Source organism: Fukomys damarensis, unplaced genomic scaffold (genome assembly GCF_012274545.1).
Source record: "Fukomys damarensis isolate Sample0158 unplaced genomic scaffold, DMR_v1.0_HiC HiC_scaffold_9, whole genome shotgun sequence".
Taxonomy (NCBI): domain Eukaryota; kingdom Metazoa; phylum Chordata; class Mammalia; order Rodentia; family Bathyergidae; genus Fukomys; species Fukomys damarensis.
The window spans coordinates 41,049,137-41,065,937 of record NW_022900921.1 but is presented as its reverse complement, the minus strand read 5'-3'; the positions used below and the strand labels follow the sequence as shown (position 1 = coordinate 41,065,937).

General features: G+C 44.7%; 1 protein-coding gene across 1 annotated transcript; it reads right to left on the bottom strand.

Moving 5' to 3' along the window:
• Window positions 1-40: 40 nt before the first annotated feature.
• On the bottom strand, window positions 41-15,084 carry Fahd2a (fumarylacetoacetate hydrolase domain containing 2A). Its single transcript, XM_010638146.3, has 8 exons — window positions 14,944-15,084; window positions 12,591-12,832; window positions 11,275-11,491; window positions 2,056-2,115; window positions 1,709-1,871; window positions 599-707; window positions 437-524; window positions 41-323 (listed from the first exon to the last, which is right to left on the bottom strand). The coding sequence occupies exons 2-8, from the start codon at window positions 12,824-12,826 to the stop codon at window positions 261-263; spliced, it is 936 nt and encodes a 311-aa protein (XP_010636448.1). The 5' UTR covers window positions 12,827-12,832; window positions 14,944-15,084; the 3' UTR covers window positions 41-260.
• Between the last annotated feature and the right edge of the window lie 1,717 nt (window positions 15,085-16,801).

Here is a 16,801-nt window from a genome sequence, read left to right as displayed (position 1 = left end):
CAGTGTGATTAAACAAGAGGACCAGCTGTGACCTCTTTCTCTGCAGTACCTTTTTGGTGTGTGTGGCTGTTCCTTCCTTCCCCAGCCCTGAAGTTCAAAGAACATCAGAAGCCAAGCTGCAGCTTTGCCTCAGCAAGTTTACTGTGGAGGGTTCCACCTTCCTCCCTCCTATTAGAAGAGCAGCCCAGGGGCAGAAGGGCTGGCACTGGGCCTGCTGGCAGCAGGTGGCTGTCCTGTCTCCTGGGCTTGTAAGGAAGCTGTCACACAACCTTGTTGACAATGACCCCAAGTTCTTCAATCTCACACTGGACTTCATCCCCCTTCTGCAACAGCAGGCAGGAGGGGTCAGCACACAGAGGCCCGCAGATCTCTCCAACAAGCCTGCCCACCCTGCTCAGGCCTCATCCTTGCTCTCTCCTTCTTTCAGCTAACCTACCTTGAGAAAGATGGGTGGCTTCCTGAACATCCCAACACCCGGGGGTGTCCCAGTCAGGATGACATCCCCTGGATAGAGAGTGACAAACCTAGAGCAAAGCAGAAGGGCCAGGTGAGACACAGGTCGTGGGGCCACAGCTTGGCACAAGCTCCGCCCTCTCACCGGGAGACCCAGGCAATGAGCTGCTCCGTTTTGAACACCATCTGGTTGGTGTTACTGCTCTGCATCACCTCCCCATTCACACGACAGCAGATCTTCAGGTTGTGTGGATCTGAAATACACAGTAGCACTGTGGGTTACCCCACTTCCCTAACCCCTCCCTGCTTCACCACCTGCCAAGGTGACGGCCCTGTCTGCCACCTTGGCTCAGTGCGCTACCCTGTACACACTACCCCTGCTTCCCTGCCACACTCAGAACACCAGCCAGTAGCCACTTGGGGAAGAAAAATGGCTGGTGGTTTTGACTTAACAAACCAGACATCTGGGATGGAAATTTAGTTCAGTGGGGTAGCACCTGCCAGCAAGTGCAAAGTCCTGAGTTTGATCCCTGGTACCAAGCCAAACAAAACAAACCAAACCAAAAAAAGCCCCAAAACAAAAAATAAAAACAAACAACAAAACAGACACCTGTCAGCAGATGAGGCAAATACAGCTGTAAACATGACTGCATAGCCACAAAGCAGCATGGGCAGTGAAACCCCATGAACCTGGCAGTACAGTATGCAGGGTGACTTGCACCTTCACAGCCTGTTCTGTGACCCCAGGTGGCTTCCAGAGGACTCTATATCAGGTGCCGTCAGGCCTGGCCACCATTAGCGTGGCTCCCCCTGTGGCCCTGCCACCCTCTAGCAGCTGTGTTTCAGGTTATACCTGGCCCTCCCAGGTCCTTGCTGCCTGTGGCTAGTGCTGTCCTGTGCATGTGGGCCAGGCCCTGCGGGTACTTCCACATCTTCCTCCGTGTGGAAAATGAACAGGCTTGACAGTTGTTCTGCACAATGCTCAGGGCCAACTGTGCGTCTTCCCAACTCAGCCTGTTCCACGTGGTGACAAGGGGTAGCCCAATTCAGCCTCCAGTGCAGCTCTGTTCTCTGTCATTTACTTTATGAACAAGTCCCACCACTGTCCCCTGTATAGGGACAGGGAAGAATGCCTGCAGAACTCACACCCAGGGCTGCACCTGCTGGGGGAGGGGCACTTGGCAGCTGCACCACTGCCTTCTGACCCTGAGTATCTGCCCAAGGGTAGGCACAAGTAGCAAAGACAGGTACCTACCTGCTACACTGTCCTTGGTAACCAAAGCAGGGCCCAGGGGACAGAAGGTGTCAAAGGTCTTTCCCAGCAGCCACTGCTTCCCATTGCGTCTCACTTGCCAGTCCCGAGCACTCACATCATGAGCCACGGTGAAGCCCGCCACATGAGCCATGGCATCTGTGTCCTACAGAGGTAGGGTTTGGCTAGATAAGCTATGTCACAGGTGACACTAACCCCTAGGATAAACGATCTCAAGGCCATCCTCACACGTTCATATTCAAAGCTAGGTGGGACAAGGAGTCACACAGCAGGGAGGTGCCGACCACATCCCAGGGCCAAGGACAGCAGGCAGCAGCAGAAGCTCTCACCTGGATGTGCTTGCCTTTCTTCCCAATGACCACGGCCAGCTCCACCTCCCAGTCCACCTCCTGTAGAGTGGAAGAGGGGCAGTGAACTTGGTAACCCCGAGGCCTGTTCCTGAGCAGAAAGGTGGCACACTGGGCCTCAGGCCTGGACCTCTGCCACTGGGCCTTGGCTGCCAGCAACCGTTTGCAATCACCATGACCACAACCAAGAGAATGATGGGACAGAGTGACATGTAGACCGCTAAGCTGGCACTGCTTTGCCTTGTGACTAGAAAAGCAATATGTCTGGGGGATGGAGTTTAAAAATTACTCTTGGGAGCCTTCAACAAAGGATGATACCAATTAATAACAGCAATTGTAACCTGCTGTGTGTGAGGCACTAAGTGCTAATACAGACTGACTTGCTTTCCTGACAATGAAAAGATCAACATCCCAGAATTGATGTAGCCCAAAGGGCTTAAATAAGCAAGATACCAAGAAGAAATACTCATGGTTACAAAGCATGAACAAAGGCTCAGTCTTTTCCCAAGTCAGCAAAATACCAAGGCTAAGTAGGTAAAATTCAGCCTTTCACATTAACTGCTATCTCTAATGTAATAACCAGAGCTATACAAGGTTAGCTGACACCCAGGTGCTGGTCTCTAATAGCAAGCTGCACAAAAGAGAACTACCAAATGGTGAATCCCAGGCCCTGGATACTACTAGTAGAGACCAGTTGGAAGGATGACCAGAAATCAAGGAAGTGCTCAAAATGAGGGACGGGGAGAGCCCCTCCATGGCTCCACTGGGCAAACCAGCCATGAAAAGAACATTAAATTATGGATTACAATCAATATGAATCAGGAATATGCCATGATATCATGGATGCAGCTTTTCCTCACAGAATGCCTGCTCATAAGAGTAGAAGGCAGATGGCAGAATGATAAACAGCAAAGAAAGAGTCTCTCTAAGATTTGGTGTCTTTCTTTTGGTACCAGGGATCAAACTGAGGACCTTGCACTTGCCAGGCAGGTGTGGCACCACTGAGCCACATCCCCAGCCTCCTCAAGATTTGATGTCCCGACCTTGGAATATAGCAACATGAGGAGAATGAAGGAAATGAGTCCCTAGGACCGAGGAAGGATCTGAGGTGAGAAATGAAGTCCATAGGTAGAGTGAAGAGAGAGACTTTAACAAAGAAGAGGGAGAGAGCAAGCAGCACCCTTTTCCAGAGCCCAGACTCTCAGCATGGAACAGTGGGCTAAATCTGCAGACACATGGTGATTACTGGCAACCCCAGAGACCTCCAGGGAAAAATGCACCAGTGGAATGGAGCAGTGGACACAGTGGCTGGTGAGTTATCTGGGTTCAGACCTCACCCAGGAGAGGGCAACTGGCTGGTAGCCATTTTGAAAAGAAGCTAATTGAGCTTGAAATAGCTGTGGGCAGACTTCATCTAGTTGCTCCTTGTGTCTCAATGTGGGTGCTGAGTTCAAGTAAGCAGAAAGCCAGGGAGTGGAGTTCAAGCCAGCAAGTGATACACAGACTGTTGTAGGCTCAAGGAATCTGGTTCCAGCTTCATAGCCAGAAACTGGCCTGAACTGCAGAGGAACTAAAGGGGCAGGCTGGCTGGGATTACCAACTTCCCCACCATGAAGTTGCAGCTGGCTTGCTGAGATTAATCAATTTGGTTCTGGACTCTTGTTTGCCAGAGTTGCCTACCAGTGACAGCAGACACACCTTGAACTGGATGTTTTTTTTCTTCTTTTCTCTGTTTTTTCCTCCTTCATGGTTCTTATTTTTTCTTGATTGTTTGAACATGGCTTTTAGCTTCTGTTTTTTTAGGTGCTGTTCTTGTTTTTATTTTTCCCTTTTCTCTCTCCCACCTGTCTTCTTCACTAGTTTCCGAAAGTTGGTCCTCTAGCCTTGCTTCTATAATCTCTTCCTCTTCTTCTATTTCTGTTTTGCCCCCAACCCTTTGTCAATCTTCTCCCCAAGGGTAAAATCTCCATATTAAGGGCTTATTTATTGTATGCAATTTTTGGATTAATTCTAGACTTTGTTATATAACCACAAATCTAGTTCATACAGTTAAAGGTAGCAAATTAAATTACCACAGTTTGTCATTTTCTAGGCTGTATTTGATGCTACTGTTACTGCTGATTGTACTACTTTAGCCAAGGTTGTCATAACTGTGCTAATTGATCATTCCTTCTGATATACTAAGACTGAGATTGCCTAACGGTCTTAAAAAAAACAAACAACCTATAGGCCAGTGCCAAAGAACTGGCAACTGGGCCAAGTAGGCAGAAATTTCTCATCCCCAATAAATTGAAGAGGTAGGGTCTTATAACAGACTCAAAACCCAAAAGCCAGCTACACCCAGAAGACACCTTGAAAAGTAGTCATTTCCTAAGACTTTTAAATTCTGGCAATAAATCTACTTGCTATAAACAATATAGAAGCATCAACCCAGGAATCAAACTTAAAAATAAAGAAAAGGAGAAGACACTTAAACAAGATGCATCCCCCTCCCCACTCAGACTTTCACCTCACCAAAGGCAACCCCTGGGGGCAATGAGGTGGAACAACCCGAAAGCCATCCAGCTAGACTCTCAGAAGTGCTAACAGCAGAAGTAACAAAGCAGATGAATGAGGCTCTAGAAAAATTCAAAACAGAAGTAATTTCCCAGGAAACTACTGAAATGATGACTAAAATGAAAGATATGCTTAGTGACTCTAGAGCAGATACAGACAAGAAGATAGAGGAGTTAAGTAACATGGTGGAAACCATAAATGCCCAGCACAGGAAAGAAATGGTCCATCAAACAGATTCAAACATATCCAGGAGATTAAAAACTCCATTAAAGTATACATAGCAGAATAAGCTAATGTGAGGACAGAATATCACATATAGAAGACAGGATTGTGGCGATTATGAAAATAGATTTCCTAAAAATAGCAAGGGACCATAAGAAATCAATCCAGCAGCTGCTAGATGATGCAAAGAAGAGTAACATAAGATTGATTGGAGTCAATGAAAAAGCAGGAAATAGCATTAAAAAAAAAAAAAACCTGTTCTCAGAAGTAATGGCAGAAAATTTCCCAAACAGGGAAAAAAAAAGATTTGCCACACAGATAAGTGAGGCATATAGGACTCCAATTAGCCATGATTAAAAAACAAAACAAAACAAAACTTCCCCAAGGCATATAATAGTCAAGATTCCAGAAATTCAACACAAGGACAATATTTAAAGCTAGTACAAAAAGAAACAAATCACTGATAAAGGAAAGCCCAGCAGACTTCTCAACACAAACTTTCAAGTCAAGGAGAGCTTAGAATGAAGTATTTCAAACCCTAAAGGAAAACAATCTCCGACCCAGATTGATGTACCTTGTAAAACTATCTTTCAAAATTGATGGAGAAATAAGATACTTCCATGACAAAGAGCACCTGAAGAAATTCATGACCTCCAAAGCAGCACTCCAAAGTGTTCTGAAGGATATTCTAGAAAGAGACAACAAGGATTACAACTCCATGAACCCCAACAAAATGAATCCACCAGGCAAGGCTAGAAATTAAACAGAAAAAGAAAGAAGAAAGACAACAACAGGAAAATAACATGACAGAGATGAGACAATACATATCAGTTATAACCATCAATGTTAATAGTCTCAATTCACCAACTGAAAGAAACAGACTGGTTGAATGGATTAAGAAGCAAGATCCATCAATATGCTGCATACAAGAAACATATTTAATTAAAAGACAAATTTACAGACAAGGGATGAAAAACAATATTACATGTGACAGGAACCCACAAAAAAGCACAGGTAGCTAATCCCATTTGCAGACAAAATGGATTTCAAGCCCAGATTGATTAAGAGAGAGAAAGAAGGTCACTACATCTTCGTAAAGGGAACAATCCAAGAGGAAGAGATAACATTCATAAATATATAAACACTAAATTGCAATGTACCCAACCATATAAAACAAATATTAACAGACATGAAAAATCATATAAGCACTAATGGGAAACATCAGTACAACACTGTTACATATAGACAGATCAACTAGACAAAACATCAACAATGAAATACTTGCTGGGTGTGGTGGCACACGCCTGTAATCCCAGCACTTGGGAGGCTGAGGCAGGAGGATCACTGTGAATTCGAGACCAGCCTGGGCTACATAGTGAGTTCCAGGTCAGTCTTGACTACATAGTGAGACCCTGTCTCAAAAAACCAAAAAACCCTAAGCAAAAAAAAAAAATGAAATACTAGAACTGAACCAAACTTCCGAACAAATTGACTTAGTAAATGTCTATAGAGTGCTCCACCCCACAACATCAGAATACACATTCTTCTCAGCTACACATGGGACATTCTCCAAAATAGAGCACATATTAGCTCATAGAACATACTTAAGTAAATGCAAAAGAATTGAAATTATCCCATGAATATTATCAGACCATAATGAAATGAAATTGGAAATCAATGGCAAAAGAAACCACAAGAACTTCATAAACAAATGGAAATTAAATAACATGTGAATTAACAAAACTGAATCAAGAAGATATAGAAATTTTGAGAAAAGCAGTATCACCCAATAAAATTGAACATGTAATTAAAAACCTACCAGAAAGAAAAGCCCAGCCCTAACGGATTCACTGCGGAATTCAACAAGAAATTTAAAGACCTAATGCTGCTACTTCTCAAACTCTTTAAAGAAACTGAAAGGGAAGCAATACTCCCAAATTCATTCTTGGAAGCAAGTATTACCCTGATTCCAAAACCAGAGCGGGATCCAACTAAGAAAGAGAATTACAGGCCAATCTCCTTAATGAACATATATGTAAAAATCCCCAATAAGATACTGGCAAACAGAATGCAGCAAGAAGGTTATACACCATGACCAAGTTGGATTCATCCCAGGGATGTAGGGATGGTTCAACATATGCAAATCAATAAATGTAATTATTATTTTAACAGAGCCAAGGACAAAGACCATATGATCCTCTCAATACATTCAGAAAAAGCATTTGACAAGGCCCAAGACCCATTCATGCTAAAAACTACAGAAATTTGGTATAAATGATCTTTATCTCAATCTGATAAAAACCATCTATGACAAACCAACAGCCAACATCATACTAAATGGACAAAAATGGAAAGCTTACTCTAAAATCAGGAACAAGGAGGACCAGGGATTTAGCTCAGTGATTTGGTGGCCTGCCTTGCAAGTGCAAGGACCTGAGTTCAATCCCCAGTACCAAAATAAGTAAATAAATAAATAAAATAAAATAAAATCAGGAACAAGGATGTCCACTGTCACCACTCTTGTTCAATACAGTACTGGAAACACTACAGCAATTGAACAAAAGAAAAAAAATGGAATAAGGATAGGAAAGAAAGAAGTTAAATTAGCACTATTTGCAGATGACATGATATTCTACGTAGAAGACCTCAAAAACTCCACCAAAAGACTTCTAGATTTGATAACCAAATTCAGTAGTGTAGCTGAATACAAAGTCAACACTCAAAAATTGACAGCCTTCTTGTACATGAGCACAACAGACTCACTGAGACAAAAATGATAGAAACAATCCTGTTCAAAATAGCATCCAAAAAATGAAATATCTAGGAATCAATCTAACAAAGAAGTAAAAGACCTCTACATTGAAAACTACAGTACTCTGAAAAAGGATATTAAAGAGGATATCAAAAAATGGAAAGATATCCCCTTTTTTTGGATAGGAAGAACCAATATAATGAAAATGGCCATACTTCCAAAATTGTTATATGAATTTAATGCAACCCCATTCAAAATCCCAACAGCATATCTCACAGAACTAGAAAAAATAATCCTAAAATTTATGTGGAACCAGATGAGACACAGAATAGCAAAGGCAACTCTGGACAACAAAGGCAAGGCAGGGAGCATCACTTGAAACTATACTTGACTCGAAACTTATACCGCCTTGAAACTATTTTACAAAGCGACTGCAATAAAAACAGCATGGTATTGGCAGAAAAACAGACCAGAGGATCAAGGGAATGGATTAGAAGATACAGAAACAACGTCAGATATACTCAGACATCTAATACTTGATAAGGGAGCCAAACACCTTCACTAGAAGATAGCTTCTTTAATAAATGGTGCTAGAAAAACTGGCTTTCCACTTGCTAAAGATTGAAACTAGACCCATATCTTTTACCGTGCACTAACCTAAAATCGAAATGGATCAAAGATCTAAATATTAAAATGGAAACAAATCTGCTGGAAGAGAGAATAGGTAGAATGCTTGAGGACACAGGAGTAGGCAAAGACTTCACGAACAAAACCCAGAACTTATGGGAAACATTACAAAGCATCAACAACTGGGACCTCATCTTATTAAAAAAGATTTTCAAGGGTAGGGGTATGGGGAAAAAACAAGAACCAAGATATATCATGTAAAGGTACAAGATCCCAATGATAAATGTAACTATTGTTTTCTTTAAATGTACCAATAAACTTAATGGAAAAAAATATATAAGCTATATATATAAATTAAAGCTATATATATGGGAAAAAAGCTTTTGCACAGCAAGAGAAATGGCCAATAGAGTGAAGAGACAACCCACAGAGCAGGAAAAAATTTTTTACTAGCTGTTCATCAGATAAAGGAATATTTTCCAGAATATATAAAGAATTTTTAAAAAATCAGGCCTCTCAAATTTAAAGACCCAATCCAAAAAATGGGCATCTGAAATGAAAAGACACTTCTCAGACAAAGAAGAAGAAATACAAATAAATATATGAAAAAATGTTCTATCACTGGTCACTCATGAAATGCAAATAAAAGCAATGAGATTCCATTTCACTCCAGAAAGGATGGCTACTATCAAGAAATCAACCAATAGCAGATGCTGGCAAGGATGTGGGGAACAAGGGACCCTTCTTCACTGCTGGTAGTATAGACTGGTGCAACCACTGTGGAAATCAGGGTGGAGATTTCTCAAAATACTAAAACTATAGGTTCAATTTGACTCAGCTATTCCCTTTCTTGGTATCTTTCCAAAAGAATTAAAAGCGCCCTACCACGGCAATATATGCACACCCGTGCATGAATAAAGCGCTACAGTTTGTAATAGCTAACTTGGAAACATTCCAAATGCCCATCAACTTATGAATGGATAAGGAAGATATGGTTTTTTTTTTAATACAATGGAGTTCTACATTGCCAAAAAGAAGGATGACCTTCCGACATTTATAGCTAAATGGAGGAATCTCGAGGCCACACTTTTAAGTGAAATAAATGGGACATACATGTTTAAATACTGCATTGTTTTTCTGGTGCGAGAAATGATAAGGACTAAAATGTCTAACAGATACGGGGAAGAAAATATTTAAATAAGGGGAACAAGGGAGGAGGGAGGGAGAAAGGAAGAAACAAAAAAAAGTGAAAATAGAAGGAAAAAATGAAAACAAAGCTTTTGTAGATAGGGAGGGGAGAGGGAATGGGATTTAAAAAAAAAGAGAAGTCATAATACAAAAATCGTCTCCCCATTGCCTGTTTCAAAAACAGATTCAGGGAGGGCTGGGGATTCTGCCACCGGCCTCAGTACAAGGTCCTGAGTTCGATCCCCGTACCAAAAAAAATTTATTCAGGGAAGGGATCTCTAGGATCTCCAGATAGAAAGCAGGGGCAGTAAGTCACCCAATCTTGAACTATGACCCACTGCAAGATGCAGCTCACAGAGTTGAGCCGAGTACTCACATTCTAGGGCCACCTGACGGGAGCCCCCTAGTGGGATGCAAGGGGTAGCACAGGCTATTTCCCGCTTCTACAGGCAAGAAAGCTTAACCGGAACACAATTACGAGGAAACAAGACCAAACTAGAATCGAGATATGCTGTGAAGAAACTCGACTAGATTCTTCAAAAGGTGCCAGGAAAGAGGAGGCCACAGGGATTGAAATCGGGGTCAGCAAACCACAGCCAGTTTTGTGCCTCTTAATGAATCTTACCAGATTCCCATCATATTCACTCATTATCATCCTAGGCAGTTTTTACACTGAAACAGCAGAGCTGAACTGCTGCGGGAGACACCTGACAGAGGCTCCTATCTACCAATCAGCTTGCTAGTAAAGGTGCTGACTCAGCTCCAGTTTAAAGCCTCTAAACAGATATAACCAGATACAATGTGTGGCCTTGGTTGCTCCCTTATTGACTGAAAAACAAAACAAAACAAAACCAAAGTAACCAAAGTCATCTTTGGGGTAACTGGGAGTGCAGTACTCCTGACTGGGACCTGGGACAACTGGCCTACATATCGGCAGAGTTCACATCCAGGTTCACATGGTGATGGTGGTGTTACGGCCAGTGTCCTTCTGAGAGAGTGGTCTTAATGTCTGCAGCTTACTTTCAAATGTCTGGCCCCCCAATAAATTGTGTTTGTTCACATGGAGAGGAAGCAAATATGGCAAAACGTTAACAGAGAAACTGGGTGAACAGTATCTCTGCATTCATTGTATGACTTTTTACAACTTTTCTATAATTTCCAGAACATTTCTAACTTAAAAATTTGAGAGAAAACCTAACCAATGGTACTAAGGGCATATGCACTATTGGTGGGTGTGTAAGTTGCTTTTATACCTTTGAAAACATCACATTGGCAAAATTTCTCAAAAGTATTGAAATGCTACCTATATTTTGACAATCAAATGCTAAGAGTTTAATCTAAAGAAAGAATCATTTATTAATGGATACACAAAGCCTTTTCTATGTAGAATATTCAGTGTAATACTGTGAAAGCCCCATCCTGACAGCAGTAGGGGTCTAGTGAGGAAATGATGGTTACTGGTCCAAAAGAAAACCACAGCAACTGAAACTGTCAGAGGAATATTTAATGGTATGAAAAATACTCTTGATGAAGTCTTAAGTAAAAAGTCAGTATAGCCAGGAAAAGAAAATCACTGGGAAGGAACAGCAAGACATTAATACCCAAAGACCTCCTCAAAAAGGGAAGATAAAAGCCCTGGGCCAGGGAAGATGGCTTTGCAATGAAAATATATTACTTTAATAATCAGGAAAAGATGCACATGAATGAATGCCTTTCTTCTGGGAGGCCTGTGTTATCATTGCACATTCTTCTCTCTGTAGTTTGCTTCAGGCACTAAGTGACAGGGGACTCTTACAGGTTGACAGTGCCCTGGTGAGGGGACCCAGTGACTTTGGAAGACACGGGGAGGTGCTGACCTGGCTCTCAGGTGGCAGGAGGATCTCATCGTAGGGCCCCACGATGGAGCTGGCGAACTTGCTGAAGATGATGGGCTCCTTGGGCACAGGCACATTCTGTTCTTTGCAGTGGTCCACATAATTCAAGCCCACACACACCACCTTGTCTGGCCGCGTGACTGGGGCCAGGAAAGTTACCCCTGACCGTGGGAGGACTGGCAACTGTGTAGCCAGGGCCCTGCAGAGACCAAGCAGGAGAAGGGCTGGCTGCAAACAGGTTGGCATCCTGGGGCAGGACGGGGAGATCCTGTAGCAGTTCCCAGTTTTGCTTTTGAAGATGTTATTTTCTAGATCTAACAACTATCAGCATCAGTGTGAAAATCAGGCCCAGCTACTACCCTCTGATGTCAACACTATTTGTTATTTTTCCCCCATTAGATAATTTATGCCCATGCAGATGAGTTCAGAAAGCATGAACGGGAACAAATGGAAAGGTCTCTTTCACCCCTTCCAGTCACCCCAAGCTCCTCCCTGGAGACAGCCACTGTGTGTGGGGGTTCGTTAACAGCTACTCTGTGAAGTACTTTTCTCACCTTTCTGTATGCAAATAATAGTACATTATATATCTTTCTAAGAAACTTAGTATACTTGAAGATCTCCCCATAACAGTATATACAGTCTCTTCACTTATTTCTCATGGCTGCAAATTACTGCTCTGTTGAGATCACCCAGTTCCCTAATGAGGGGCACAGACAGTGTTTCCAGTTTCTCTAGCATATGATAGTACGGGAACACGCTATCATCAACACTATGGGCTGCCAAGCCCTTCTATTTCTGCCGATTCGGTAGGTGCAAACAACATCCTACAGTGAGTGGTTCTAATGTACTGCTCATCAATCCTTCAGACCAGACCCTGTACACCTTCTGGCTGCAGGACGCGCCCCCGTTAGTCTAGCCCAAACACAGGAGATAATTACCTTGGAGAAACTCTCTTTGCAGTCTTGTCTACTCCAAGGATCCAGGAGTCTAAATCTCTCCCCAGCCTCCCAAGATGCTTCCCTCTTAGGACCAGAGGTCCCAGACAACCTCAGGTGGGCAGAGTTAATCCCCTAAGGAAGGGAAGTCCCAACTCCACACCCAGTGTGTGGGCCTGGGAGTTTATCCTTCTGTAAGTTGGAGACATTCCTGAGGATCTTCACTAGGAGAACAGGTGAAAAAGAAAACCTGGGTAACCTGCATGTTCCTCTGCAAAGGGCTCCCTGCAGGTTCTGGTTCACAGAGTTTGGAGGTGGTGGAGGAGAGGGGCCAGGGTGGTGGCTGCAGGCCTACCAGTTTACCTTCTCGCCACTGCGAGGGTGGCTTCTCCCAGCTCCAGGAACTGTGTCATTGTCGTGGGGAGTGTGGGGTCAAAGGCGTTGAGGTCGATGATGCCACCGCCACTCCCCGACTCCAGGCCCAGGTGAGGCCCCGCTAGCGGGGGAGCCAGGAATTGCACCAGTCTCATGTCTCTGTGGGGCTGCTTCTGAGCCTGCAGCAGAGTGTTGAGCAACCTCCTTCTACCGCAGACCAGCATCAGCACCTGGACAGAAAGAATCGGAACCCAGACAACAGAGGATCTCAGAACCATCATCAGGATCCCCACAATTTCTTGGGATGCAGCCCAAGTCCTTTGCCCTATGAACCATTCCTGGCAAATCACATGGCAAGTGGTCCAATTTATAAGATGTTTCATTTTTCTGTATGGACTTCAGGAGGTAAAAGAGCAGAGGAGTTCACTACTTTAGGTCAGGCTCTAAGCAGTTAGTCCCAGGGAGTCCAGACCGTCATCCCCAAGTGTTTTCTGAAGGTTACAATGTGCAAGGCTGCCTCAGGTCAGACTCAGCCCTGCAGTGCTGCTTGTGAGGGAGACAGATGTGAAGAAATTAGTAAGCACACTTCAGCTAGTAGGACTGATGCTGCAAAGATGAGGAGGGAGGGCCTTGCTTTTTTCTTTAGACTCGTGGGCAAGTGCTGCAAGCAGGGATGGGCCGAAATGAGCAGGACTAGGATTTGCTAAGAGTACAGCCAGGCACAAGCCAGGGGCCACAGCTAAAATTGGCCTCATAGCTGCTTCCTGCAATCTTTGAAGAGCTAACGGAGTCCTGTTGCCCCCCACTTTACGATGCTTTTCCACTGCTCACATGCTCAAGCCAGAACGTCTGACAGGCCGTCCAGTCTTATAGGAGCAGCCCCCACCTGCCTCTGCACACACGAATTACTTAGTTTTCACTGCTGGGCACAAGTTGCCTGGGGAGGGGAGGGGCTGCTCTCAGTTGGCCTCTCTCATAGCATTGCTCAGTGGCTTCCCCCAGGTCAGGGGCCACATCTGTCTCTCACTGCTGAGTCTTTAGTGCCGAACCCTATGCAGGAGACACAGAAGGCACACAGGGACTGTTCCATGATCAAATGACAGAAGCAGGGATTTTTCACTTCTTGGGACAGCTTGGTGGTATCTCCAGATCTGCCAATTCTCTCATTTTGTTCTCAGTCTGAGTCTGGTTTCTACTCCTCACTACTATCCCTCACCAGCACAGTGTCTTGCTTCTAAAAATAGCTCTTTAAATAAAAATAGCTGTTTATGCTAAAAAATAGAGGTAGCTTTCTGAGCCCCAGATTCTTGGATGAAGCTGAGGCAACCAGCCTTATCCTGTTAAAGATTTATTTCACTTAAGTCACCACTGTGCAGGTTTGTAAGTGTGGCAAGCAACAAGCAAACAGGGGCTTTGTGTCTCCTGCCCTTTTGTCTTATACAAACACCTACCATACCACCATCAAAGGGCTGTCTGAGCCACAATGCATGTGCTCAGACACCCGCACACTAAAATAACAGTAACTGCGCCCACTGAGTGCCAGGTACTTTGATAAGTGTTATACCTGTAATGTCTGGTTTCATTCTTCTGACCATTACGGATGACAGGTACTGTAAACTCCCTTTTACAGATGAAAAAAATAAGGCTAATGGAGGTTAAGGGATTTGACCAAGGTCCAAGGGTCACATAGCTAGGAGGAGAAAGAGCTGGTATCTAAATCCCTGTTCAGGTGACATCGAAATTCTTGATTCAGAAGCCAGGCGTTGGGCAAGCAAGATAACCTAGCTTCAACCCTTCCCCACTCCCGGGGGCACCTCTCCAACAGGAAATCTTCAAAGGCCCTAACTGGCATCAGCCCAGCCCTCAGAGCAGGCTGCCCACTTGCACTCCGTGTCATTCTCACGTGACGAGCACACGAAGCTTTATTTCAACCTCAAGAGTAGTTCCTTCAGGTAAGGTTCTATGGATGATGGCACCGAGGCTTAACGCGGTAAAGTTGCCTGTCAAGGTTTCCCCGTGCTTCCGCAGTAATCTTTATCCCCTACAGCCCGAGCTCAGGCCAACTGTGCGAAAGTGTCCTTCAGCAAAAGAGCGACGACGGGAGGTGGAAAAACCACAAGCTTGGCAGGTTGAGACTCAGGTTTGCATCTGGGACCTTGTCCTGCCATCCACTTGCTTGGAGGCGAAGTCTGTCCCTCCGTTTTCTAGATGTCCAGCTCCACCCCCTGCAGTCAGTCCACGTCTCGCTGACCGTGGGGCCAGAAGCAAACGGGCCACCTGCGTCCGTCTAGTTGTGTCCTCGCCAGAGCCACCCTCCGGGCCTGGCCAAGACCCAACCTACCTGGCCGAGACAGCAGGTCCTGCCCCGCACCCTTCGCTGTGGGGATCAGGCCCGCGGTGGGAACCGGAGCCACGCCAGCCCGCGTAGTACAGCTGCAAAGGGACAACGAGAGACCTCTACCGAGAAAGCACGGCGAGCGGCGCGCCGTAGTGACGTCACGACGCGATGGCCAATAGACGGACGCTAAACCGAATGGGGTGGGCCGGGCATGGGGCTGGATCCTGGGTGTCTCTGCAAGAACTCCTTCTGGAACACGGGTACCATGGGCCCACATTTTCAGGGCCGTACTTACAGAGCGACCCTGGGCTTGCGGCACCCGAGAGTGAGGTCTCCTTGAAGTTTTGAGCCCTGGACGGTACTCTGGCTTCTCCCCAGGCTAGGAATCTTTGTGATTGTTGGGCAAAAAGTGGCGGAGGAAGCCAAGTCCTAGTCTGCTAGTGAACAGAGACAAAAATTTTTGTCTTTTAACTCTGTCATATTAATAAAGGGAGGGATGGTTGTACCTGACTTACTCGTGGGAAACCCGAAGCGTTTTGTTCAAGATGACAGGCAATAGAAATACTGAAGTCGAGATTCTTGCCCCCCTGATCCAGTAACTTCCACCCATTCAGCAGCTCTGTCTTCTTGTGTTCTGTCTTGGGCATAGAGTGGGGCAGTGGGAAAATGAGGCATAACCTCTGGCACAGAAAGCATGCATTCCAGTGAAGAGGTTTCATTAAACAGACAGTTGCAGCCCAGCTTCCCAGCCCTCCAGCGTATGAAGACTTGAGTCCTGGGACAAGGGGCCCCTAAATTAATCAAGGACCACATAGATCACCAAAGGTTTTTCCTTGGTCCGTGAAGAGGTCTTGACCTTATCCAAAAGAACAAAAGGTCATTGGAGGTGCTCACCAGGGGCACCGTGGCCATATCTGTATTTGAGACGTGTGATTCTGGCCATACTAGGAAAGGTGCCAGGCAAGTTGGTGCAGATGAGGGCCATGCTGATTTGGTGTGGGTAGAGATGTTGAGTGTTCAGGGATGATTAGGAGGAAGACCTGGCAGCTCTTACTGATGACAGGAGGTGCATGTGAGAGGGAAGGAGGTACAGGCTGACTTCTAGCCTGGCAAATACCTGTGCCACTTATGGATACTGGGTTTCAGGAGGGGCAGCAGGCCTGGGAAGAGAATGTGAGCCCAGACTTGGATCGGTTGCATGTAATGTGTTTTTGGGACATCCAAAGGGCACAGCAGCATGGGTGGTTGGAGACGGTGTGAGGCTTGGAACTCCAGTGTTCTTTGAGGAAGGACACCATGAAGATAGAAATATTGTCTTTATGGGAGAGGCTGTGTTCTCTCTGAGGAGAAGCTCATTCAAAGCTTTTATAGTGTAGTCCCAAAGATTATGAAAATACAAGCCACAGACTCGAAGGAAGTATTTGGAGAAAGACTTGTATCCAGAATATAAAAACAACTCTCAGAATTCAATAAGTACAGCTGAAGAGCTTATCTGACAAAAGATTTGAATATTTTGCCAAAGAAGTTACACAGAAACTTGGACATGAAAGGATGCTTAACATCATTAGTCACCACAGAATGCAAATTACTACATTATATGACGCCATTGCACACCTACTAGAATGGTCAGAAAACACCGATTATGAGAACTGTTGGCCAGCAAGTGAAGGGACTAGAACTCTCACACTGCTGATGAGATCATAAAATAGTAAAACCACTTTTGACAAACATTTGGCAGATTGTTAAAAAGGACATAGGGCCGGGGGTTTGGCTCAGTGGTTTCATCGCCTGCCTCGCAAGTGCAAGGGCCCAAGTTTGATCCCCGGTACAAAAAAAAAAAAAAAAAAAAAAAAAAAAAAAA